We start from the raw sequence: 26,596 nt of genomic DNA, 5'->3' as shown, positions 1-26,596 counted from the left end.
TCTTTGGAAAAATGTCTATTCAGATCCTCTCCCTATTGTTTAACCAGGTTGTTTGTTTTTTTGATATTGATTTGTATTAGCTTCTTATGTATTTTGGCTATTAGCCCCTTATCAAATGTATCATTTGCAGATATATTCTCCCATTCAGTAACTTGCCTTTTTGTTTTATAATATAAATTTTTATTCTTTCAGTAATATCTTAAAATTCCTTCTTTTGAAATGAAGTGAGCTAAAGTTCTCTTCATAAGAATGAAAATTGCTTGAAAAAAAATTGGCACTCTGCTGAAGGGTTGATTTGATTCTATCTCCTACAAATAATCCTGCATATGAAAGAGACAGAAAATGTAGAAAATGACTCTCTTGGCAGAAGAGTATTATCATCTCTGCCTTAATAGATCTTAACTTTGTTGTTTATAACCTTTAATACCCACAATAAAATGATAGAACAGAGAAACTTTTGAAGAGAAAAATTCCAAATTTATTGTCTAGCTTCTTTTCATTTCAACATTAAAAAACACTACTCTTTATTGTTGATTAAATATTTGTTTATTCCTTGGCTCCAGCTAACATTGAGAAGCTGAAGTTGAGAAGCATGCAGTTTTCACTGTCTGCATGTTAATGACTCCACCACAGTGGGCTCATTCCCTCGAAGATGTTAAAGGGTTGTCACTTTGTCAGGGCCAGAGAACCTATTGGTTTGGGTTTTTACTCCTAGTCATTGATTTCTTTTTTATGTTAATTTCCTTATTTATTCCTTATGTTTATTTTAGTTAACATCAAACATTTTCATTTTATGTCTTGTTTTTCTTTTGTTTATAAAATCTGCAGGCAGTGATTCCTTGGATAGCAATTGATAATCAGGGAGAAATGATAGCTTGAGAGTACTGAATTACAGGGTGCTAGGATAAAAGTTGTTTCTATTGACGCCTCATTAGAAATCTTTAATACACCTGCTTTCAGTCAAATCTGTGTGATGCTCTGCCAACTGCCCCAGTCTCTTTGTATTTTATTTTATTTTATTTGAATTCTATTGTATCCCATGTAATCTAAACCAATAGTATTACTAAGTCTTAAAATAATTCAGTTGCAATTTGTCTTAGGGCTTCCCTTGTGGTTCAGCTGGTAAAGAATCCACTTGCAATGCAGGAGACCCTGATTCAATTCCTGGGCCAGGCAGATCTGCTGGAGAAGGGATAGGCTACCCACTCCAGTATTCTTGGGCTTCTCTTGTGGCTCAGTTGATAAAGAATCTACCTGCAATGCAGGAGACCTGGGTTCGATCCCTCGGTTGGGAACAACATGGTGGAGAGTTCTGAGTGGTCCACTGGAGGAGGGAATGGCAAACCACTTCAGTATTCTTGCCTTGAGAACCCCATGAACAGTATGAAAAAGCAAGAATATATGACCCTGAAAGATGAACTTCCCAGGTCAGTAGGTGCCCAATATGTTACTGGAGATCAGTGGAGAAATAACTCCAGAAAGAATGAAGAGACGGAGCCAAAGCATAAACAACACCCAGTTGTGGATGTGACTGGTGGTAAAAGCAAGGCCTGGTGCTGTAAAGAGCAATATTGGATAGGAACCTGGAATGTTAGGTCCATGAATCAAGGCAAATTGGAAGTGGTCAAACAGGAGATGGAAAGAGTGAACATTGACATTTCAGAAATCAGTGAACTAAAATGGACTGGAATGGATGAATTTACTCAGTGATCAGTGCAATGAAATAGAGGAGAACAATCAAATGGGAAAGACTAGAGATCTCTTCAAGAAAATTAGGGATACCAAGGGAACATTTCATGCAAAGATGGGCACAATAAAGGACAGAAATTGTATGTACCTAACAGAAGCAGATGATATTAAGAAAAGGTGCAAGAATACACAGAAGAACTATACAAGAAAGATGTTCATAACCCAGATAACCATGATGGTGTGATCACTTACCTAGAGTCAGACATCCTGGAAAGTGAAGTCAAGTGAGCCTTAGGAAGCATCACTATGAACAAAGCTAGTGGAGGTGATGGAATTTCAGTTGAGCTATTTCAAATCCTAAAAGATGATGCTGTGAAAATGTTGGACTCAATATGCCAGCAAGTTTGGAAAACTCAGCAGTGGCCACAGGACTGGAAAAGGACAGTTTTCATTCCAATCCCAAAGAAGGGTAATGCCAAAGAATGTTCAAACTATCCCACAATTACACTAATCTCACACACTAGCAATGTAATGCTCAAAATTCTCCAAGCCAGGCTTCAACAGTACATGAACCATGAACTTCAGATGTTCATGTTCAGATGTTAGAAAAGGCAGAGAAACAAGAGATCAAATTGCCAACATCTGTTGGATCATAGAAAAAGCAAGGAATTACAGAAAAACATCTATTTCTGCTTTATTGGTTATGCCAAAGTCTTTGACTATGTAGAGCAAAACAAACTGTGGAAAATTCTTCAAGAGATGCTAATATGAGACCACCTTACCTGCCTCCTGAGAAATCTGTATGCAGGTCAAGAAGTAACAGAACCAGACGTGGCCATAGTTCCAAATTGGTAAAGGAGTACGTCAAGGCTGTATATTGTCACCTTGCTTATTTAACTTATATTCAGTGTAAATCATCTGAAGATCTGGGCTGGAAGAAGCACAAGCTGGAATCAAGATTGCCGGGAGAAATATCGATAACCTCAGATATGCAGATGACACCACCCTTATGGCAGAAAGTGAAGAGAAACTAAAAAGCCTCTTGATGAAAGTGAAAGAGGAGAGTGAAAAAGCTGACTTAAAACTCAACATTCAAAAGACTAAAATCATGGGATCCAGTCCCATCACTCCATGGCAAATAAATGGATAAACAATGGAAACAGTGACAGAATCTATTTTCTTGGGCTCCAAAATCACTGCAGATGATGACTGCAGCCATGAAGTTGAAAAGACGCTTACTCCTTGGAAGCTAAGCTATGACCAACCTGGACACCATATTAAAAAGCAGAGACCTTACTTTGCTGACAAAAGTCCATCTAGTCAAAGCTATGGTTTTTCCATTAGTCATGTATGGATGTGAGAGTTGGACTATAAAGAAAGCTGAGCACCGAAAAATTGATGCTTTTGAACTGTGGTGTTGGAGAAGACTCTTGAGAGTCCCTTGGACTGCAAGGAGAGAAACCAGTCAATTCTAAAGGAAATCAGTCCTGAATATTCTTTGGAAGAACAGATGCTGAAGCTGAAACTCCAATACTTTGGCCACCTGATGCGAAGGGCTGACTCATTGGAAAAGACCCTGATGCTGAGAAAGATTGAGGGCAGGAGGAGAGGGGATGACAAAGGACGACATCACTGACTCGATGCACATGAGTCTGAGCAAGCTCTGGGAGTTGGTGATGGACAGGAAAACCTGGCGTGCCAGAGTCCATGGGGTCACATAAGTTGGACATGACTGAGCAACTGAAATGAACTGACTGAATTTGTCTTAAGGGAGTTGTTCACAGTGTAGATTTTGCAGGAAAATAAAAGATAGGATTCATAGCTAAATGAAGAAAACAACTGAGGAACAAAGGGTTGTGTTGATTTTAAAAGAACCTTCTGATAGTGTCTGGTGATGGTGGTTTAGTCGCTAAGTAGTGTCCGACTCTTGCAACCCCATGGACTGTAGCCCGCCAGGCTCCTCTGTCCGTGGGATTTTCCAGACCAGAACCCTGAAGTAGATTGCCATTTCCTTCTCCAGGGGCTCTTCCTGACCCAGGAATTGAACCCCGGTCTCCTGCATCGCAGGCAGATTTTTTACCAACCGAGCTATGAGAGAAGCGTACTGGTGGTGTCTGGCTCATTATAACTTAGAGATGTGAGTTCTAAGTGGAGTTTTCTACAGCTCCAATTTGGAAAGCTATACATAATAGAATTAACAATCTATGATGTGGATAGTCTGTTCTCCCTCTCCCTCTCCCCAGCTCTCTTTCTCTGTTTCATGTGTCTTTCTGTCCATCCATCCATCAATCCATCCATCCATCATCTACATGTGTTTCTTGTCTTAACTAGAGAGATACAGTTGTTCATATTTTAGAACTGAGCTGATCTCGTGATGGAAAATACTGACTATGATTTGGAATGCATGATTTGTAGATTACAGTCTGTGCATATATCCCATAACCTTCCATGACAGTGCCATTCAAATGCTTCTCAAATTTAAAAGTACTCAAATGGTAGACTTTTACTTTACCCTGATACAGGGCAGAAAAGTATTGAAAAAGCAAAAGGCCTCAGTGCTCCGGTGAACTCCACCTTCTTTTGTAGGTAGTGAGTTGCTTAAACCAGAGATTTTGGGAAGATGTCTTGCAGTCATTTTGTGTTCCCTCATGAAGACTCAGGGGGTTTTGTCTTGAGACTGTCAATGGATCTGTTATAATTTAGCTGACAATGACACATCCCAGAGGCTCCTTCCCTCCTGGCCTCAGGCCAGCAGACTATGCAGGATGCTGTCCTGTGATTCACAGAACTAAACTGCTCTAGTCACCTCCCACTGCCCAGGCCTGGAAGGGCACCATAATGAGGCAGTGGGAGGGATATAGTTAGAAAAGTTGTTGAAAAGAAGCTGCTGTTGTAACTTTCCTACTGCAGCAGGAAGCTAAAATGAGAATAAGATACTCAATTAACAGACCCTACATTTGTGAGAAATGAATTGGAAAGTCCCTGACCTTGTATTTAGGGTGAAGCGTGGTATTTTAGGGAGCTGCAGTTATTTCAGGTGGGGGAAAGGCTGCAGCCATGGAATCCTAGAAAGAGGTCATTTATCTGCTGCCAAGCAACTCAGTTGAACAAGTTTGAAATACTGGTCAAGAGAAATGTTGAAAGAGTAGGTATTTTGGCATTTCTGTACCCTTGGAAGTGAAGCACTGAGCTATCTTAGGAGTCAAATGATGTCCTTTCATTTTGCAAAACATCAATTATTTTACAGTAAATTTGTGCTGAAATCAAAAGTGGCTTCTGTTCTTTTACATGAGTGCGATTATCTATAAATCATTTGAGGGGCATTTACAGAATATGTCCTGGGTGTAAAGTCCCATAGCTGCCTCTTCTGCAGGAACAGAGGTCTAACCAGACATGCAAAGAGATGAAAGGAACTGCTTGGCCTGACTTCCACATTCCTTTCTCTCTACTTGGGGAAAAACATCAGTATATGAAGTGGCATTTGAATAACTTAGAGTGTTCGTAAGAGCAGAATAACTGGGAACAGACTTTGAAGCCATGAGGCAGATGAATCACTCTCTGCCTCCTCTGGGCCCCACACCAGCTATTCTGAGCCTCTGTCAGAGCATGTATTGTGTTGTGCTGTTTGTCTCTCTCCCCCTCTAGTCTGCGAGCCTCTTGTGGAGAGTGATTTTTTTTTAATCACATTTATCTTTGCATCCCTAGACCATAGCAGAGTTGATTGCATACCACAAGTGTCTAGTCAATGTCTGGTGAATGGAGAAGAGGGACTGCTGTTATTGTTTGGGGGAAAGAAGGCAATAGAATGATGGATTTGGATAAAGTACACAGGAAAGTGTTTTTTAGTGTAGAGACAAAATGTGCTTTCCTTCTCATAATTCTAGTCAAGGGAAGCAGTTTGATTTGGCAGAATTCAGTGAAAAAAAAATATGAGTGTATGTTATGTGATGATCACATATACAAGCACGAAATGTTTTTTAGCCTCAAGGTTCACAGAGTTCAGAATGGCAGTGTCAGTGAGACACAGATCATTGCAGTATAATTTGGCAAATATGCTCCTGGGGCCTTCAGAAGACCCGGAAGGTGGAAGGGAGAGGCCTGGGTCCAAGTTGGCAGTGAAGGTGGGGCTAGAAATGGTGAGAGAATCAGGAAACTCTTCCAGGAGGAGATGACATTTCAACTGTCTTGAAACAGGAGTAGTCAAGTAAAGAAGGAAGGAAATAGGGAAGAGGAAAAGAAAAGAAAAAAGAAAAAAACAGAACACAAGGACACAGAGGTGGGAAACAGCATGGAGTGCGGGGGGACCCACAAGCGGCTCAGTATAACAAACGAGTGAAATATGATGTATGGAGGGATAAGCAGGTAGTGGTGATGACAAGAAAGCATATTACAAGGTACCTGAAATGGTGCAGGTAAAACTCTGAAAGACTTTTCAGAGTAGTGGTGGGAAACATGCAAAGAGAGGATAGAATTGTGAAAATTTTGCCAGGTGCATGGCAGAGTACAACCACTGATTGAGCGTGGGTGACCAGGAGTGGGAGAGGCTCAGGATTTTGGCTGCTGTAGCTGGGTGGATGGTGGTGCCATTAACTGAGAGGAAGAGGATGCAAGAAGAAACATATTTGGGAGTGAAGGAAGAAAAAAGGTTGAGTTCATACATGGATATGTTGTATTTGAGATGCTTGTGGATCTTCCAAGTAGAGTCATCTGGCATGCTTTCAAATGCATAAATTTGAAAGCTCAGTTATGAGAGCTCAGAGAGCTCGGGGTATGAGAAAGGATCATACTGTATATACAACTTTAATCTTGCTCTTTTCATTTAACATTATAGCAGGGGAATTTTCTCATGTAATTAAAATCTCTTGTGAAAATTTATTTTTAACTGCATAGTACGTCATGAGGTTTCTCATATTTTCTTTAGCTATTCCATTATTATTGCACATCTAAATTGTTTCCAAATTTTTGTAATTGTAATTAGCATTGCTGAGAATGTTTTGAATATGAAGTGCTTTCCATATTTCATGTTATTTCTGAATTAATATGTCAAAATATATAATACCATTATAGATTTTGGTACTTTACTATCAAATTCCTTTCCAAAGACTTATATCACTTTGAAACTGATAAGCAATATATTAGTTGCATATTTTATCATATATACCATATCATATATTTTATTTTTAAAAACCTTAAATTAGCTCATTTATAAGCAAGACAAGCAAAAACCTTGAGATTTTAATTTTCATCTCTTCATTAAATACTGAGGTTGAATATTTTCCACATTTTGATACATTTTTATTTCCAATTTACACTGGTTATTAATTAAAATGCTCATGTTTCTCTTATGGATTTATACTTTTATTTTAAGTATATATTTTGTTAAGCAGTTGCTGAATATTCAACACTATGTTCAACATTATAAAAAGGGCAAAAGGAATGATAATGATTTACTGTCAACTTTAAAAATTTTTATTTTATAAACATATAACTTTCAGTGCAGAAAAGGCATTAAAATGTACTTTATTCAACCCCCATTTGAGGGAGGAAAACTAAACCTATAAAGCAATTCGAGAAAGAAATGAAAGATAGTATATTATTTTGTGGTGCAATGAAGACCTTATTGTCAGTATTCAGAGAAAGCAGAAAATTACATGACATGGTGCTGCAGGGCAAATTGTCATTAAAAGGAAAAGCTTTTGCTGGATTTTGAAGACTAGAAGGATTTAGAAATGTTGGCGAACCGAAGAATACTGAGGATGTATATGTAGGGATATCAGATAGAAATCCATGTGGCTCAGGTGTTAGAGCGATTAGACAATTCAGATGAGGGTTGATGGTTCACTTTGTGAATAGAGTATGGGACAAGGTCAGATTAAAGATGTGAATTACACATCACCTGGCTCCTCTGGTTCAAACACCCCTGGGTCCATGCAGAGGTAACTGAAGGGGCCCACCCTCCAGAGCAGGAGTTATGACCTCCTAATACAGGCCATCCTTGTGTTATAAGTAAATTGTTCTGACTCCAGCAAGAACCAAATTGCTGAGCTTTGCTGGGCATGCTGAGAGGGGTCAGTGGGTTGGCGTATAGAGTGGGTTTTAAGAGAACCCCAGCACAAGGCAGATTCCTCAGCTGGGCAGAACCCTGGACACAGTGCAGAGGCCTCAGTCTAACTTCTACCTTGTCCAGAGAGGTAGCTCTGTGACCTTAGGCAGATCAAGTTCACTCTTATACTTCAGTTTCCTCATTACACTGTGAACTCTTTCTAGATTTCAGATTCTACAGCTTCTAGCAGGCACTCAGATAACAGACAGCCTTTACAGGCTACCCTAGGAAAAAAGAGGTATAAATAAGAAACCACTATGATAATGTTTAAATCTGAACCCAGAAGGTATCCTTTGTCTTAATTCACAACTTTGGAAAGTAGAAGTTTACCTTCTTCCTTTGTCTCTACTACAGACTTAGCAGAGGGACACTGAGGCAGATGTCTAACTTACCCACCATATGTGTGGGAAGTGCCAATTAGCAGGCACTTGTGAGCTGTGGCGACAACTCACAGTGTCATGAAAGACCTGATTTTTGTACCCTTGTGTGCTTCTTTTCTTTTAACTGTTTTAGCATTTAGTTCTTGCATTGCTGCCTCCTGATTTCTTGCCTGTATATATATTGGTGCATGATCTTTGATACACTGAGTTTGTTTTTATTGCAGTTCATTTGATGGTCTTTTGTAGTGATATAACTTTTTATATTTGTGCCATTTCTAGTATTTTCCTTTTAGATTAGAATCTAATAAAGAAAAGAGAGCACCTATCCTGGTTTCACTTTCATGTCTACTTTCTGCTGCCCTACACAAATCTATCTTGATGAGGTGGAGAAGATAATAAATTGGAGACACAGATTCCTTGATCATTCATAGGCAACTGCACCCTCATAATCCTTTCTCTCTGAATCTGGAAAGTTTGGTGGACATCTGAGAAATTAGTACACTGCCTAGCACATATGAGCCGCTCAATAAATACATATTTTAAATTAATGCATTTCAGCAGCTTTATAATTCAGCAATCAAAACATATTTACTGTTATGCAGAAGAAAAAAAATATTAGTTCCAAGGGAAGTAAATGAATGAAAAAATTCCTCTGAAACATATAAAATACTTTTAATATCCTCTCTAATATTTGCAAATAGTTAGAACCCCTTTCCACTCATATTTAGAATGCATTGGCACATTTGTTTTTTAAATGAATAGAATTAATTGACATTTGCAGGGAACTTTATAGTTTCTAGAAAACTTTCTCAGATATTATCAAATTCACCCCAGACCACCCCGTAAGGTGGGTTGTGGAAATACTGTTATCTTTACAGAGAAGCTAATAGCTGGTAGAAGAAAAAAGGTAAGGGATTTTCCTAACACCGTCCAACTCATGTGTATGACACTGATACAAGTGGAATCTATTTCTTCTAAAACCCAAGTGAGAAGGCTCACAGATGAGGTGTTTCCACTCTGTAAATTCTCAGTCTCCAGGAAAGAACTTGTCTTAACTCCCTTTCCTTGTATCAAAGCAGCAAAATTTATCCTGGTGCTCCAGCTCAGATTCTGTCTCTGAATGTGCCGACATCCTCTATCTGACTTAGCTACTCTCTTCATTTTTATTTCCTAAAGTGTGTTTTCTACTGGAGCTGACTCTTCCTTCTCCCTAATTAACGTTTATGTGAAAATTCCTCTGGTGATGAAATCGCCTGTGTGTCTCCCCTAACCTGGTTGGCGTTTTACTGCACCTGGAGGGAGAAAGTATTTCTGCTGCCTCACTACATTATCTTTGCTGAAGGAGGAATTTGTAAGAACTAAGATAACTGCCTTGCTGAGAGATTTTTTTTTTATCAAGCATTCTTTGGTTTAGACTCAGATTTGATGCTTGCAGTGGTTACTACTTATTGAAAATTAAAATGCGTTGCTTCATTTGTGTCATTTTTTTTAGATTCTATATCTAAGTGGTATCATATATTTACAAAAGAGAAATAGACCCATAGACATAGAAAACAAACTTACGGCTATCAAAGGGGAAAGCAGGGGAGAGGGATAAATTAAGAGTTTGGGATTAACAGATACACACCATTATATATAAAATAGATAAACAACAGGAGCCTAATTATAGCACAAGGAACTATATTCAGTATCTTGTAGTAGCCTATAATGGAAAAAAATCTAAAAAAGAACAGATACATCTCTATCTACCTATCTGTATTATAACAGAATCACTTTGCTGTATACCTGAATTTAATCTAACATTGTAAATCAACTATAAAGAAAGTAGACATGTTAGTGACTCAGTCGTGTCTGACTGTTTGTGACCCCATGGACTGCCAGGCTCCTCTGTCCATGGGATTCTCCAGGCAAGAATACTTGAGAGGATTGCCATTCTCTTCTCCAAGGGATCTTCCCTGTCCAGGGATCGAACCCAGGTCTCCTGCATCGCAGGCAGATTCTTTCCATCTGAGCCAACCAACTCTGTGCTGTGTGCTCAGTTGTGTCCGACTCTTTGCGACCCCCTGGACTGTAGCCCACCAGGCTCCTCTGTCCATGGGATTCTCCAGGCAAGAATACTGGAGTGGGTTGCCATTTCCTTCTCTAAATCAACTACACTTCAATTTTTTTAAAAAATGCATTGATCCATGATTTTGGCAGCAAAGCAAGATATTAGGATACACAAATAATTGGACTTTGAAGTTGGACAAATCAGGTTTGAATCCTGGTTCCGCTGCTATTTCTTTGGCAACCTACTTCTTTTTTTTTTTTGGCAACCTACTTCTTGAAGCTGATTTTTTCATCTTTGTGGTGGGGATAATAACAATACCTACCTCAAGAGTTGTTGGAAGGATTAAATTAAGTGATAGATTTTTTTCTTATGCTGAGATGAGATGGCAGAAAAGTGCCATCCTCTTCATAGACTGTAGGTCAGATTTGTGTGGAACAGCTTTCCTGTCCCCTCAGCTACATCCTCCTCCCTGCCCCACCCGAGGAGTCACTTTGCCCGCAGGAGGTTGGCCAATGAGGTGTAGGCAGCAGCCTTTTCTGTGCTCTGGCTTCCTTGCATTTGGCTGGTGGGGAGTCCCAGCAGGAGATCAGAGGGAGAGAGGAGAGTGTAGTCAAGTTTATTCCCTCATCTCTTGCCCTTCAGAGTCACCTGAGGCTAGCTGTGTCCCAGACGATAACCTTCCTTCTCAAGGCAGCCCACTCTATGACAGGTCTGGGAATACTGACCCCTCCCTCTCCTTGTCCCTTTAGCCCGGGGTGGTAAGAACTCCATTACAGCTAGCTCCAGCTACTTCACCATCCTTTATGGATTTCTCTGTCCTACTCACATCTTTTAAAACAGTCTCTTTACATAACCCTCTTTAAATGATCCTAATATGAGTGTGTTCTGTTTACTCCTGGGACCCAAACTGGTATTGTTATTCATTACTGCTTAGTTGAAAGTATATTTGCCTAAGACTCTTTTATTTGAAGGATTTTAGACTTTTAAGGGAAAGAATGTTGTGGTTGCTTGCTGTTTGATATTAAGAGGAAAAAAGGTAGTAACGATGGATGATGATGATGGTGGTGGTGGTGATAGCCTAGCATTTTCTCCTAGATACTACTTTATACCCATTAGTTCATTTACACTCAAACACAAACGAACATTATAGCCCTTTTTCAGATTTGAAAAAAGCTCAGAGAGGTCAAGTAACTTACCTCAAGCTGCACAGAATTCCACTGGAGGGGTGAAATTCTCACCTATCTGTTTGGTTTCACAGTTCATACTCTTTAACAAGGCCATATTGTCTCCTTAGGCATACAGACTGAGGAATGTCATCGGATCTACTGTCAGTATTCAATTAAATCCTTTTGCCTATTCAGATTTCTACAAGTTCTAAATTCCTAAAGGAAAGTATCTCTTAATGATGGTCTTTAAATATGTAAGGCAAATTTGCTAAAAACCTGATTAATTCAGCAAGGCTTATCAGATCAAATCCTTTTTTAAAAATTTGACTGATTAGTTAATTTAAAACCACTGAGTCACTAGTCCACTGGGGCAACTATTCCATGGTTACCCTTAAGGGTATTCATTAAATACTGAATGAATAATTAAATATTTTGAATGAGTTTTTCTCTGATATAGTGTGTAAGCTTCCCAAAGAATTTAACTGATTTTTTTCCCTCCCTATGTATGAAATATTTAGTTCACAGTTTATATTATTTATCTTCACTTCTTAAATTGATCTAGGTGAATAATGTAATTTCACATTTTCTGAAAACTCAGGAAATGTTTGGCATTATGACTAATCAGTGAAAGCAACTAAATTCCCAGAGGTATAGTAGCTGAGAATTTAGCATTTGTGGGTCCGTTCCACCTTCTAACCCCAACTCCCTTAAAAAAAAGTTCATTTGCATTCAAAGTGACCATATTTATTCTAACAACTCACGTTTGATTGTACATTTTTTTTTCTCTCTCTAATCTCATGCAAGCATTTTAATCAACCCCAGAAAAAGACTTTTCTTCTTGGTGCCTTTTGGGTCCCCAAGTTGTATCTAGGTATATTCTGAGCAATAATAAATGCTATTTCTCTGATTCTGGCTCCAATGTACTGTTGTGGGGTCTCTGGCCTCCTTAAAAACATTGCCCTTTTATTTTCATAAATCTTGAGGTGTGACTCACATGTGTCCAAACGAATCTTTGAGCCTTGAGAGGGTGCTACTGCAGGTTGCCAAGTGAAGGAACCTGTCCACTGGTGTGGGGTTGGCTGGGTTCTCCTGCTGCTGCGAGCTGGCCTCCTCCCAGAGGCCCACATAGACTGTGTACCCTGGAGTCCTCTCTCCTTTAGTTTTATATATGTATGTTTTTAAAGTACGTATAGTTTTTTTGTTCTGATTATTTTTTGAATGTATAGTTCACACTACACTGCACTTTGATATTTTTCAGTCATTTGAGCAAAACAAACTCCTTCAGCCCTTGCTCACTGTTAAACTCTTTTCATTCACCCTCAGACATAAGTCTTCTGAGAAGCTTAGAACAAATCTAAGTGATAGAGCTACATGCTGTGGTTAGAATCAGTCTATACCTACAATGTCAGAGTTCTTGTGGTTTGGTCAGGATGGTCTGCCTCATCCTCTTTCGCTTAGGGGAGCTTCTTTCCCAAAAGGCACTTCAGCCCACATGCCAATATACCCTATGAGCCTCTAAGCTATGTCCAGATAGAGCTGAATGTCAGAAATGGAACACAGTGCGTTTAACTATTCTCTTTGCTCTTTCTTCAAAGCTCAAAACACAGATTCATCTTCTTAGTGAGAGTGAGGAGTAGGCAATGTGGCTATCGTGTCTTTCATGTGGAAGCTGCTGTGGAATATTCTTAAGATAATAGTTGCTGCTTGACTAGGTAAACAATTTCTCTCAAGCATTCCTTGGAACCTCTTGGAACTGAATGGGTAGGGAGGTCACTAATTCACTGAAGAGCCCCTGGGATGTCTTCCACGTACTGTAGATTATTGCCAGTGAAACAAGAGGCCAAGATGCCATGGTCAGAGGGCTTTCAGATGTGGGTAAGATTCCAGCAGTGAACAAAGCTACTTTAGCGATCCCGAGGCGGAAAATTGAGAAGTCCCTAGCTGTGTCAGCCAGAAACAGGACATACGCAAGTCAGTATGCATCTTCATTTCATATGTGTAACTTTAGGTTGTGACTACCATACCTATTGTTTTTTTTTCAACCACTAGAAATGTAGACTTAAATATTTAATGAAAAACAGATGGTGCCTGAAATCTCTAACTTACATTTAACAAAAGCTGTTTTGGAAATGTTGCTTGTGTGTACTTTTACAACTTAGACACGGCACCGTTTTAGCCTGTTTTGGTGAATAATTGAAGAATTACTGTCCCACTCTAAGACATCATTTCAAAGTGCATGTGTTAATCATATACTTGATTAAACATTTCCTTGCCTTTCTCTTCAGAATGCCAATTGGGTTTTGAGTGGATAATTGTTGCAGTGAAAGAGAGCAGTGACATTGGAAACAACTATTGCCTGTTTGAATTACTTAAAGCACCACCATGAAAAGAAATACCTGTGATTTGCTTTCCCGGAGCAAAAGTGTAAGTACCTTTTGTTTACATTTATTTTATAAAACTGTGTACCCACAACTTTTTACTGTTTTCTTTTGGATTTTAATACTGTGCTTTCATGATCAGACTCGTGAGAAACCCTTGGTTGACTTTCAGTTCTCTAATTGTACACAGCTTATTAACAAATGAAGACTTGTTTGTCTCAGTGGCCTGGTTGACATTTGATGGGAATTCTCTTTCAGCCAGTTTACATGCCTTACCATTCATTTGTATATGCCCACTGGCAAGATATCAGACACCCTGATTTTTAGATGCATGCATAAAATATAAAAAGTTGAAACTGAAGAAATTTATGTCTTGAGTAGCAAACTTCCCAGACAAGTCCAAAAGGGTAAATTGAACTTACATTACAGGGTGCTTCAATCAATCACGTTCTGCAAGTTCACGTACTTGATGAAAAATGTGAACACTTAATCAGTGGGTCATCACTTCTATGAGTTTTCTACCCTGGAGTATGTCTCTAATCTCTTTTCCCCTTTAATTTTTTGTTTTATTTTTGATAGAGATTGTCTTATTCACTTAGTGTTCTTAAGGTACCAAATTTGTGATAATTTTTAAATTTCTACTAATTTATGAAAGAAAGCATAAACAAACAGAGCAACTCAAAGAAAGCTACACAAGGCAAGAATGAAAGTAGACTGTTGATTTCCATCAGGCAAACTCTAAGAACATGTCCCTTTGTTCATTTACCCAAGGGGGAAATAGGCATCCAAACAGATGTAGTTATGACGTAGGAACATTCGTTTGAAGGCATCAGAAAAACCACAAATGCAAACACATTTCTCTAGTACAGAATGCTTTTGTGTTACAACCAGTGATTCTTGTTGATGGCCCAAGGCCATCGTTAATTCTTTCTGTAGAATTAATTGCCATCCAGCTTTTAAGGGTGAGTGATGCAGGAGTAATGGGGAAGGCAGTATAGTGCCTAGTAGGGTTTTTAAAAACAAATGAGGATGTATCCCGAAGTGTGCCTGTTCTTGGACTGAGTAGTAACTTTGTTTAATAACCAACAAAGGAAATTCAACAAACTCTGAGGGAATGTCCAGATTCCTTTTTTTATTTTGGTGTTCAGATGTATGGATTATTATGTAAAATCAAGGGCCATGGCATGGAGCCTGGAATTCCTTCTATTATCACACAGTTTCTCATTGTGATAGAAGGTGACCTGCATACAAATTACCAAACTGCAAAAACATCTTCCTGTTACTGAGTTTTTCTCAAGTTAAATTTGAAAGCAATCATTCACATAATACTTCTTTCTTTTATTAAATTTCAGAGACATGCCATATGAAGAAAATGTATAGAGGCAAAAGAGAATATTATGGATAATTTAAAACTTATTGTTAAACATTTCCCTGTTCTTGAAGAAAAATATTCTAAAAGCAAATGATTAATTGAACTGTGACTTTAAGAAACTGAGTACTTAATGATGCTAGGAAATTTCCTATTTATATTTGCTTAATGCAGAAATTTTCATCTTGGTGGAAAGGCTCATGCTTCCAAGATTAAGAGAATCTGAGTAGCCTACATTTGTCCAAATGTGAACAGTAGAGCTCTCATTTCACTGCTTCTTAGCTTCTTGAGAATCCACTGGCATAAAGAAAGTGCTTCCACTTAATTAAATGACTCTGAGCAAGAGACTGCTGTTTATCAGAGAAAAGAGCCAGGCTCTCTGCCTAGTGAAAACTTGTCACTTTAGAGTTTTTAAAGTTTAGTTTGCACTAGCTAAAGAATGTCATCCCTGCTCCTTAAGTCTTTGCCGTAACAGGGTTCAAAATTGTATACTTAGATATTTCCCATTTTTGGTGAGGAAGGTTTAAATAATTAATTTGATTTTGGATCTGAGAATATTTTTCTTTGGCATTATGACATTTGAAAATAAAAGGGAATGTTCTAAGTGTTGATAATGGCCTCTGCTCCTCCCTGAATGTCTCTGTGTATCTTGTATCTGCCATTGTGAAAACCTAAGGCACACAAAATGGGAGGGGAAAAAAGACCATCTTTATTTATGACAGTCACCTGATTTGTTCTTGAGTACTTAAAGCAGTGTTCATATTTTTCTCCTCTCTTTGAAGACTTGGTACAGTGTCCTTTTAATGATGAGTGCTCTGAATTCTTCCTTTATTTGGAAGGGATGCATGAAAAATGTTAAATATAAGCAAACCACTTTTACTTTAAGTGACATTTTGCTAGTTTGGGAGGATAATTTGTAGTAGTAGTAGGTACAAAAGGGAGGAACTGGACATTGGATAGTGCAAAAGTAAGACATGATCCTAGTGGCTATGACAAGGAGATTCTCCTACAAGTTTTGTGATATGAGGGACTTATCTCTTTAAAGTTTTCAAGCCATCTCTTATTGGACTGGCATTTTATTTTTGCAAATATAATTAAAGTTCTTATATGACTGCTTTGAGTTTTATGCCTCTTCGGGTGCTTAAGGCCACATTTTCCCCCAGATTTTGGTTCTTTGTTCATACATCAAGGGCATAGCTCAGATTTCTCTCTGTGTTGTTAACCTCAGGAAGTGCCTTTGTCATCTGTTGAATCTGCGGACAATTCTTGCTGTTCTGACTTTTGCTTTAATGGGACTGAACAAGTGACACTTACACGGTAATTACAGAATTTTACATTTTACTGTAAAACCGTCCTATCTCAAAATAATGATTGGAAAAGTGATCGGTGAATTATTACTCTCCTATAAGTTTCATAGCAGGAAAATGCCATGTAGAAAAAGTTTTAATTTTTACTTACTATTCTGAATCATAATAGATCAACGAATGTCTCTATTTAAAACTTACCTTCTCCAGCCTCAAATATGTTTACATGATGCCTTTTAATTTACTCTGGAGCAGCATTTAGTTGTAGACATCTAGGATTTTTTCCCCCTGCTACCTGCAAAGTATAGCAATTTAGGACAGACAGAAAATAGTTAACATAGTTCAGTTCAGTTCACTCGCTCAGTCGTGTCCAACTGTTTGCAACCCCATGAACCACAGCATACCAGGCCTCCCTGTCCATCACCAACTCCCAGAGTTCACCCAAACTCATGTCCATTGAGTCGGTGATGCCATCCAACCATCTCATCCTCTGTCGTCCCCTTCTCCTCCTGCCCCCAATCCCTCCCAGCATCAGGGTCTTTTCCAATGGGTCAGCTCTTCACATGAGGTGGTCAAAGTACTGGAGTTTCAGCTTTAACATCAGTCCTTCCAATGAACACCCAGGACTGATCTCAGTTAGGATGGACTGGTTGGATCTCCTTGCAGTCCGAGGGACTCTCAAGAGTCTTCTCCAACACCACAGTTCAAAAACATCAATTCTTTGGTGCTCAGTTTTCTTTATGGTCCAACTCTCACATCCATACATGACTACTGGAAAAACGATAGCCTTGACTAGACGGACCTTTGTTGGCAGAGTAATGTCTCTGCTTTTTAATATGCTGTCTAGGTTGGTCATAACTTTCCTTCCAAGGAGTAAGCATCTTTTAATTTCATGGCTGCAATCACCATCTGCTTGATTTTGGAGCCCCCCAGAATAAAGTCATCCACTGTTTCCACTGTTTCCCCATCTATTTGCCATAAAGTGATGGGACCAGATGCCATGAACTTAGTTTTAAAATATGTTAGAAAATTTTATGAAGATGCTTATAGTAACAACTCTGTTTTTAATTAAATAGTTTAATTTGCTACAGTAGTCAAGACTCTACCCCACCCCTTTAGTGACCTGAGTTAACTCTATTGACTCTTTTTAATCCATTGGTTCCAAAAGGAAAAGAGTCATTTACAGTGACCCCAGCATCAGATCTGTGATTCAAGTTTTCCTTAACATTTGTCCAATGAAGTATTAATACAATATGACTCTCCTAAGGTTAAAAATTTACCACTTGAAGCTTGTAGTTCTGTTGAAAATCATCTTTAAAGTAGTAGATTTACTAGTCTTCATGTTCAGGATAATAATCATTGTTTCCGAATGTTAGGTTCCGACATTTTCCAATATGAATATACTTTCACTGATCTAGCTTTTTATTGTCTTTCAAGTATAAGGGAGCTAATGTGATAAAGTACAGCAATCTCTCCAAAGTGGACTTTAAAAGGAATATAAAAGTATTTATATTTATACTTACTTTTTAATGTCATCTGTTTTCAAAATCAGTATAGTTTAGAGATCACTGGTGTGGTGAAAAGAAAATAGTTGTGAGTTCAGTGATGTGGAATCAATCCCCTCTGATGCTTAAAGATCTGATCATTAGTAGATTACTTAATTTTTTTGAGCCTTAGTGCTGTATCTGTAAGGTAGAAAAAATATCATACTGAGGTGAAAGCATCTATCACATAATAGTTGTTTGATAAATTCTATCTTGAGGTTTGCAGATGCTTTCTTGTAGCTATAGGGTAGAGTGATAGTGTCTGGTCCAGAAATGAATCAAATGGAAATGCCTGGAAATGAACCCAGTTCCTCTCACTAAAGGGGTTCAAGTATAGCTTCCAAGACCTATATATAGTCAATACCTATCTATATCATGTTAAAGATTCAGGCATAAAATGGGTGTTTAAACTAGGTGAGAGTTCTATTTCCTGTCAGTTATGTGGTCATGTTGTACCCATTCAAAAACTGAATTGAAAATCAGTTCGCTACATGTAAGTCCATGGCTGATTAATGTCGATGTATTGCAAAAACGACTACAATATTGTAAAGTAATTAGCCTCCAAGTAATAAAAATAAATGAAAAAAAAGAATAGAAAAGAAAATCAGTTCTCAAGTAAACATTTAATCAAAGAATTGGGGCAAACAGTATATTATCAGCTTAGGCTGCCATCTCAAAATACTGTGGACTAGGTGACTTAAACAGGAGAATTCTATTTCTCACAGTTCTGGAGGCTGAAGTCTAGGATCAAGGAGTTGGCTAATTTGGTTCCTAGTGAGAGATCTCTTCCTGGCCTTCTCATTGTTTCCTCATATGAGAGGAAGAGGGAGCAAGCTGTCTGGTGTCTCTTCTTATAAGGGTCCTAATCCTATCAATAGGACCCCACCTCATGACCTTGTCTAATCCTAATTACTCCCAAAGGCCACACCTCCAATATCATTACATTGGAATTTAAGATTTCAACATATGAAATTTGGAGGGCACAGCGTTTAGTCCATAGCAATTAGTTTGGTTTATTATTTATTTGTTTATTTCTTATTTTTAAGGGATGAGTCCAATAAGTCACTGTTATATTTATGCCCAAAGATTGGCAACCGATTTTCTAGAGACTACATATTCTCTCAACTAGACAACACAGAAAATTATGCAGTTAACATGTTTCTCTTCATTTCCTGTTTTCTAGATTTTATCTTGTGTGTACTCCGTGATGATTTCTGAGGTTCTAATCAGTAATTCATAGATCTTAGGGGATAATTTTAATTTTACTCAAAAATATATTTCCTCCCTTTACTATTTCCATTTTGCTTATTTTGTATTTTTTGTTCTTAATATCCAATCCAGTAACATAAATCTCCAAAGTTCCTTGTCCTTCCAGTGGGCTTACCATTTGAGCTAACATTTTAGAGGTTTGTAAATTTCAGACCTGATTATCTGAGCTGCCCAGTTCTATTAATGCCTCTGCCATTATACTCACCAGGAGTAAGAAGTAAAGATACAGATGAGGGGAGAGGTACATAGAAATTCCTATAGTGATAGTGTATTTTTAAGTTAGGGATTATTTTTTTTTAATCTAAAATATATTTCCTTATAATATCTCTGTTGGCATTCTCTGAACTTATGGATTTTTATAAATCTTTTCATCTAGAGAATGAACTGGATATATTTTAATTTTTCCTCATTAAGCAACTCTCTTATGTATTAAATTATAATATATCTTGTAGTAATTCCCATTAAATGCTCAATTTCCTAGTATCCTGCATCATTTTCTTCCTACCAGTTTGGAGAGATTCACAATGTCTTATGCTCAATTGGATTGATTGGTTTCTTGATGAAACTGTCCTCTGACTTAGGTTTCTTTTAGATACTCCACACTTGGATAAAATTGTCACTCACCAGATATCTGTCTTTTAATTGATGTTTCCTATTTTTTTAAAATAGAATTGTTGTGTTTGTTCAAAACTGAAAACAAATCCTGTGCTGCTGTTTGGAGGACACAGAGTATCCAAGAAATACTTAGCATTCTGAATTTAAAGCCCTTAGAAATGGGCTTCCCAGTTTGGATACTAGGAGCCAGGAGCCCACTTGGTGAAATATGCCCAGAGGCTTCCTAGGTCAGTTCTTTCTCTTGTCACAAAAGACTTCGAATGTCCAAAATTTGTAAATCAAAGTTATCTTTTACTTAAAAAATAATTTTTTCCAGTTGTGCCTTTGCACTGCTGAATTTTGGGAGGCAGCTGCTCTTTTAATGGCCCAAACTGAGAAATATACCATTTCATTCCATTGGTGCCTACTTGAAGAGGGGAGACTGAAAAGAAATTTGGAAAGGATGATACATTTGTTAGGGCACTTCAGAGATATCTACATTTATTGTTCCTCACAATTACTCTGTAAGACTGATTGTTCTGGGGGTTTTATGGTTAAAGTAAAAAATAATGGATCTTTTTCCAGACTGGTCTCCTTTCTCTGCTATATCCCTCACCACCTAAGGTATGAGACTGACAGAATTGTAGCAGCTTAGAATCATGATGAAGTTAAATATATGGAAGCTGGATTTTTCTCTATGGTCTCTCTTTAAGTCCAAAGGTCAGAGGAGATACTATTGCTAAAGATGCTCTGAAAAATGCAAAGTACAAAGTCAAACCAAAATAATCTTTTTTGTGTGTCTTTATTAGCAATAAACTGAAATGAGACCTTATAGTTTCAGAGGTCCTATTTCTTTGGTTATTAATCTTGCCTTCCTACTTATGCTCTTCCTGTACAAAATTCAAAAAATGTTTTTTGAATGCTACTGTGTGTTAGAAACTGTGCTTGCTAGCCTCTGGGTATCCAACGGTCAGCAAGATACATATGATCTCTACTCTTATAGAGCATATTTGACAACTGAATTTATAACTTTTGTAATTTTCTTTTTATTATTTCATCTCCCCACCTGACTTTGACCAGCCATGCCTGTCCCACTTTAATCCTTATTTCTTCTCAGGGATGCTGAAGTTATGTCTCTCTTACATTCCTGTGCACTTGTTCTTTGCATCCTGGGTATCCTCTTTGGCAGGATATTTTAAACTGTGAATAATGTGCCATGATTGTCAATTACACTCATTGTTGCAGAAACATAGATTATTTCGAGTGGTTAAAAAGAATATTTTTCGGGTAATCAACAATAGCACAAGAATAGCCAATTCTAAGTGAATGTGAGTATGGAGAATAGGTCTGAAAGAATAGGGGATGATCAGGCACCATTTGCTGCAAAATCAATAGCATGACAATTTTAGTGGCCAGAGTGAATCATTACATTGTTGCCTTGGAATAAATCTCCACTTTTTTTTTTTTCCTGATAATGTGATGTGTTTGCTATTTCATTTTTGGGCAATTGCAAGTTAAAATTGAATTCTGAATGATTATATCCAAGAAATAATTGCATATATTGTACTTCACAATGTAAACATCAAAGATACATAAAAATGTATAGAAGTTTTGTTGAGTTGATTATGAACATTAAAGAATGACTCCTACAGATAGTATTGCTCTATAACAAAGTGAAATTGTGAAGAAAAGTGTGATAATTTGGTGACATTTTCTGTTAGTAGTTTATCATTCCAGGAAAAAAAAAAAGTTTGCTTATGAAGGCCACCTAGTTTTAACTAAAAGCAGTTTTCTATTTTTTAAATTAAACATCATTTTGGATTATTAAAATGGTCATCTATAAGGAAGGGTTTTGAAGGTTAAAAAACAATTTCAGTTAAAATGATCACTGTGTTTATATAGTTTTCCAAGGTCTGTGCTTCCAAAGGCAGTCCAAGGATGAGCCATAAGTTCCTGAGTTACAATCTTGGCTTTGCCACTTTGCGTCCTGGTGGGAGAAGAAGGTCGAGAAAACCATAAATCATTAGATCATTATCAAATGCTCTCTATCTACTATAATTTCTTAAGAGTAAAATAAGAAAATAGTATTGAAAGCACATTGCAAAATAAAAATGAACAAAAAGCCAAAACAACAAAGCAAAAAACATCCCCAAATAGTGTTGTGTGATCCTCAGTTGCATCACATGCTTCTGTACCAAGTCTTTTAAGCCTTAGGCATTTTTTTAAAATAGAATTGACCCATTATAAACGGCTTAACAAAAATCCTTTACTTTTATTGTTAGAAAAGTTATTCTTTTTTTTTTTTTTTTTAATAGTGGATTGCAGTTTAGAAAAGTTATTCTTGATGGTTCAAATGGTCCCCTAAGTTGTGGATATTGTCAAGGCCAAGAATGATTAATGGTTATGTAGTTAGAGCCCTGATCTCGTTTCCGAGTTCCTCCTATTGCCTACATTAGTCATATACCACACACATGGAATTTGGGGGTACAGCCCCATTATTAGCACAGGAATTGGAAATAAGATATTTAGCTTAAAACTGTCTTAGTATCATAACTGTCATCCTCCCAAATCCTTTACCATAATGGCAGTCTGGATTTCTGTGTTGGTGTTAGTGCTTCTATACTCATGATTTGGCCATGTGCATAGCCCTTGGCCTACTGAATTTAAGTTAGTCAACAGTATTTATTAAGTCCTCACCAAATATTTGTACTACATACAGCACTCATACCTCACAGAGTCACCAAATGATTCACCGGAGGTTCAGAGAATTAGCATTCTAGGTTGGGATTTAAGCTCTTCAGAGAATCTGGCTCACTGAACATTAAAAACAAAATGTAAAACAACTACTAAAAACAAACAATAATACCACAGTACTACGACAAAAATAATCTTTTCTACAGATTCATTTAAAACAAAAACAAGTTTTACAGGTCTTCATCTCTGCCTTGTACTTTAAAATATTAAATGCCCAACTTATGTTTTTCTAGAAGAGGCCGTTACGTAGCAATACTTTACCATCAGGGTTGCCTTTCAATAGAAGATGAATCATATCAAGAGAGACCAAATGTTGCTCAGAAATGATAGTCTCTGAAGGGATATTTGAAGGCAAACAAGGAGGGATATTTGAAGGCAAACAAGGATGTTGAGGAAACAATGAGAAATCTTCAGTATGTATGCATATGAAGACATAAAAGGTTCTCTTTTTTTGGAATTGCTCATGCAGGGATTCGGAAGATCTATTTCCTCACCCAAAATAAATGAAGTAATTGGCAAAGTAGTCAGAGAGGAACATCTCCTCCAGTGGGTAGTGTTTTTATCTATTTAGAAAGCATTTGTATGTTCTGACTTTCCAAAACAAGGCTGAAAACCTTTTAAGGTGAGAAGGAAAAATCAAAAACACCCCCCTTTAAAAATGGAGGAGTTAGATGTTGACAAAGGTGTCTTAGAATAGATATAAGTGAAGATATTTCTGATAGAGTTTTCTTATGACCAAGTGTTTTCTGAGGAGATTATGAGATGGTCTTCCATCAATATATTTCAAAGTTCTGATCAAATTTTTATGGTTTTTTAGATATATTGTTTGCATAAGCAAAGTCAGTTCTCAGCCAAGAGTATACTCATTCCGCTAAAAATATTCAAGTGTACTGAATTATCAGTGAGTCCAAACAAGCACCAAACCGCTATTACTTCTATTACTCCTAGAAGAGTAACTTTAGAACATAGAGTAATGATGAGGTGAACTATCCATCTTCTAGTTTAAGCTCAGAGATGTAGAAAGTTGCAAAGAATTCCATTCCTATCCTTCCAATAAGTAAAAATCCAGACACACTGCACATTCATGAGAGAATGTGAATCCATCAGAGAACTGAAGTTGGAAAACAGCCAACCAACCCTGAATCTAGCAAGAGGCAGACACACCCATCAAGAAAGAGAAAGACAATGCTTATAAAGCAGTAAGGAGAGTTAGCTAAAAGTTTTCAGAAACTATGCAGGTAAGAAGATGAAGGAGTGGCATCTTTTTAAGTCCTGAGACAAAGCAGTTGACCTAGCATTCTATACCCAGCAAGAGTATAATTAAAATATGAAGTAATAGTTCTTTACTGGTGTGAACTATTCCAACTTTGGGCAGATTACAGTCCACGGGGTGGCAGAGTCGGACATGACTGACTGACTAATGCTTTCACTTTCAATTGTGTGTATATCTATAAATAGCAGAATCTAATTTGTTGTTGTTATTGTTGTTGTTTAGTTGCTAAGTCCTGTCTGACTCTTTGTGACCCCCTGGACTATAGCCCACCAGGCTCCTCTGTCCATGGGATTTCCCAGACAAGCATGCTGGAATGGGTTGCCTTTTCCTTCTCCAAGGGATCTTACTGACCCAGGGATTGAACCCAGGTCTCCTGCATTGCAGGCAGATACATACAGTTGGGCAACAATGTTATATTTTGAACTCCAAATGTTTTTACATTCTGTATAGTGAAAGAAAATAGAGGAGACTTTTGTTTAGGGACACATTTTAATTGTGAATGGAGGCCCCCAGTCTTATTAGAAAGAAAGGTTTTAAGGAAACCTTTCATTTTAAGGAAAGTAACCTCTTTTGCATAATAAAGTACAAGAATTTTTTAACATGCCCCTGGCTATTCAAGGGAGATATAATTCAGGGAGCAGTGTTCTGGAGGACTCTGGGAGAAAGCCCCTGCAGGAAAAGACACATGTGGAAGCAGGTGGGAACTTACCAATGGTCCCCACAGTGGAGATGGCCTGGTTAAAACCACTTTAGGAGTACTGAGTTGTTGGTGTTTAAAGATTTTGTTTGGTTGCTTAGCTTAATTTTATTTTTTTTTTTCCTCAAACCTTTCTTTAAGCCTGTAATTACAATAGCATTGTAACAATTTTACCCCAGGGTGTGAGGAGGAAGAAGACTGTATTCACACTTGAGACAGGGAAGAAAAGTGCAGGGAGGAAGCAGTGATGGTATACTAACTGGGACAGTTGTTCACAGGGAGCTGTGACAAGTCCCACCTCAATACACACAAGTTGGGCTTCCCTGAAGACTCAGTTGTAAAGAATCCACTTGCCAATGCAGGGGATGTGGGTTTGATCCTTGAATCCTGGCGATTCCCTGGGATGGCAACCCATTCCAGTATTCTTACTTGGGAAATCCCATGAAAGAGGAGCCTGGCCTGCTATAGTCCATGGGGCTGCAAAAGAGTTCCAAACAACTTAGTGACTAAACAACAACACACAAGTTCCTCAACTTCAGGTATGCCCAGAAATGCTGGGAAGGACCCTGAACATCATATGATTATCTGGCAAGAGGGCTTTGTTCATTTTGTTCATCCACAGAAGTCTCAATACTTGGGGTCATTCAAATATTTTGTGTGTATATCCTAGTGCTGGAATACTTGGTCTAAGCTATTGTTCAGTTGCACAGCCATGTCCAACTCCTCCCATCCCCATGGACTGTAGCACACCAGGATTCCCTGCCCCTCACCATCTTCTGGAGTTTGCCCAAGTTCATGTCCATTGCATTGGTGATGCCATCCAACCATCTCATCTTCTGCCACCCTCTTCTTTTGCCTTTAATCTTTCCCAGCATCAGTCTTTTCCAATGAGTTGGCTGTTCATATCAGGTGACCAAAGTATTGCAGTTTCAGCTTCAGCATAAGTCCTTCCAGTGAATTTTCAGGGTTGATTTCCTTTAGGATTGACTGGTTTGATCTCCTTGCAGTCCAAGGAACTCTCAAGAGTCTTCTCTAACACCACAGTTCAAAAGCATCAATTCTTCAGCACTCTGCCTTCTTTACACTGCAGCTCTCACAACTATACATGACTAATGGAAAAACCATAGCCTTGACTATATGGACACTTTGTTGGCAAGTGACGTCTTTGCTTTTTAACACACTGTCTAGGTTTTTCATAGCCTTCCTGCCAAGAAGCAATCATCTTCTAATTTCATGGCTGCAGTCACCATCTGCAGTAATTTTAGTGCCCAAGAAGAGGAAATCTATCACTGCTTCCACCATTTCCCATTCTATTTGCCATGAAGTGATGGAGTCAGATGCCACAATCTTAGTTTTTTTAATATGTAGCTTTAAGCCAGCATTTTCACTTTCCTCCTTCACCCTCATCAAGAGGTTCTTTAGTTCCTCTTTGCTTTCTACCATTAGAGTACTATAAGCTATACTGTTTCAAATTACCTTATAAAATACTTTTATAATACAATATTTTATAATGAAGATTCATTAAGTGAAACCAAATGCCAACACTTTATAAATATTTAATCATTTTAGTTAATATTTAGTTAATATTTACTCATTTTAGTTAATCTTCAAAACCAAAATTCTATAATATGGGTGCCATTTTTATCTGTATTTGATGGACAAACTGAGGTACAAAAAGGAACTAGCACTTACGTTTAATATACCTGCAATATAAATATTTGAAATAATAGCACAGAATATGAGGAAAATCCCCCCAAAATTATGTAGGTTTTGATAATAAAAGTGAATAGTCAAGGTATTTTAAAATATTTAAGTTCTATGCATACATCTTAATCAAAAGTGGGTTTTTAGACTGTCATGTGGGTGTAGGGATGAAGAATATTAAGTTAGTTTCTTTCTTATGACTGTATGTAGATTTTAAGATGGCAGCTATGCAAACACAGCAGTTTCTCTTAGTAAATTGACCATGTGGACCATATGACCTTTTGAGTATGTTTTTCCAAATGTCTCATTTCTAATTAGAGTA

At 37.7% G+C, this 26,596-nt stretch overlaps 1 protein-coding gene across 3 annotated transcripts in view; it reads left to right on the top strand.

Moving 5' to 3' along the window:
- The window catches only part of PDE4D (phosphodiesterase 4D), a 1,548,416-nt gene that overhangs the window by 315,562 nt on the left and 1,206,258 nt on the right, over positions 1–26,596 (top strand). For all 3 annotated transcript variants that reach the window (XM_065905742.1, XM_065905741.1, XM_065905747.1), the window contains exon 3: positions 13,674–13,812. In XM_065905742.1, the coding sequence (XP_065761814.1) occupies positions 13,771–13,812 (42 nt within the window). In that variant the 5' untranslated portion in view covers positions 13,674–13,770. The remainder of the gene's footprint in view (positions 1–13,673; positions 13,813–26,596) is intronic.

The sequence above is a fragment of the Muntiacus reevesi genome, chromosome 14 (genome assembly GCF_963930625.1).
Source record: "Muntiacus reevesi chromosome 14, mMunRee1.1, whole genome shotgun sequence".
NCBI classification, from domain to species: Eukaryota; Metazoa; Chordata; class Mammalia; order Artiodactyla; family Cervidae; genus Muntiacus; species Muntiacus reevesi.
The sequence above is the reverse complement of the archived record's forward strand: the minus strand, read 5'-3'. Positions and strand labels throughout refer to the sequence as shown.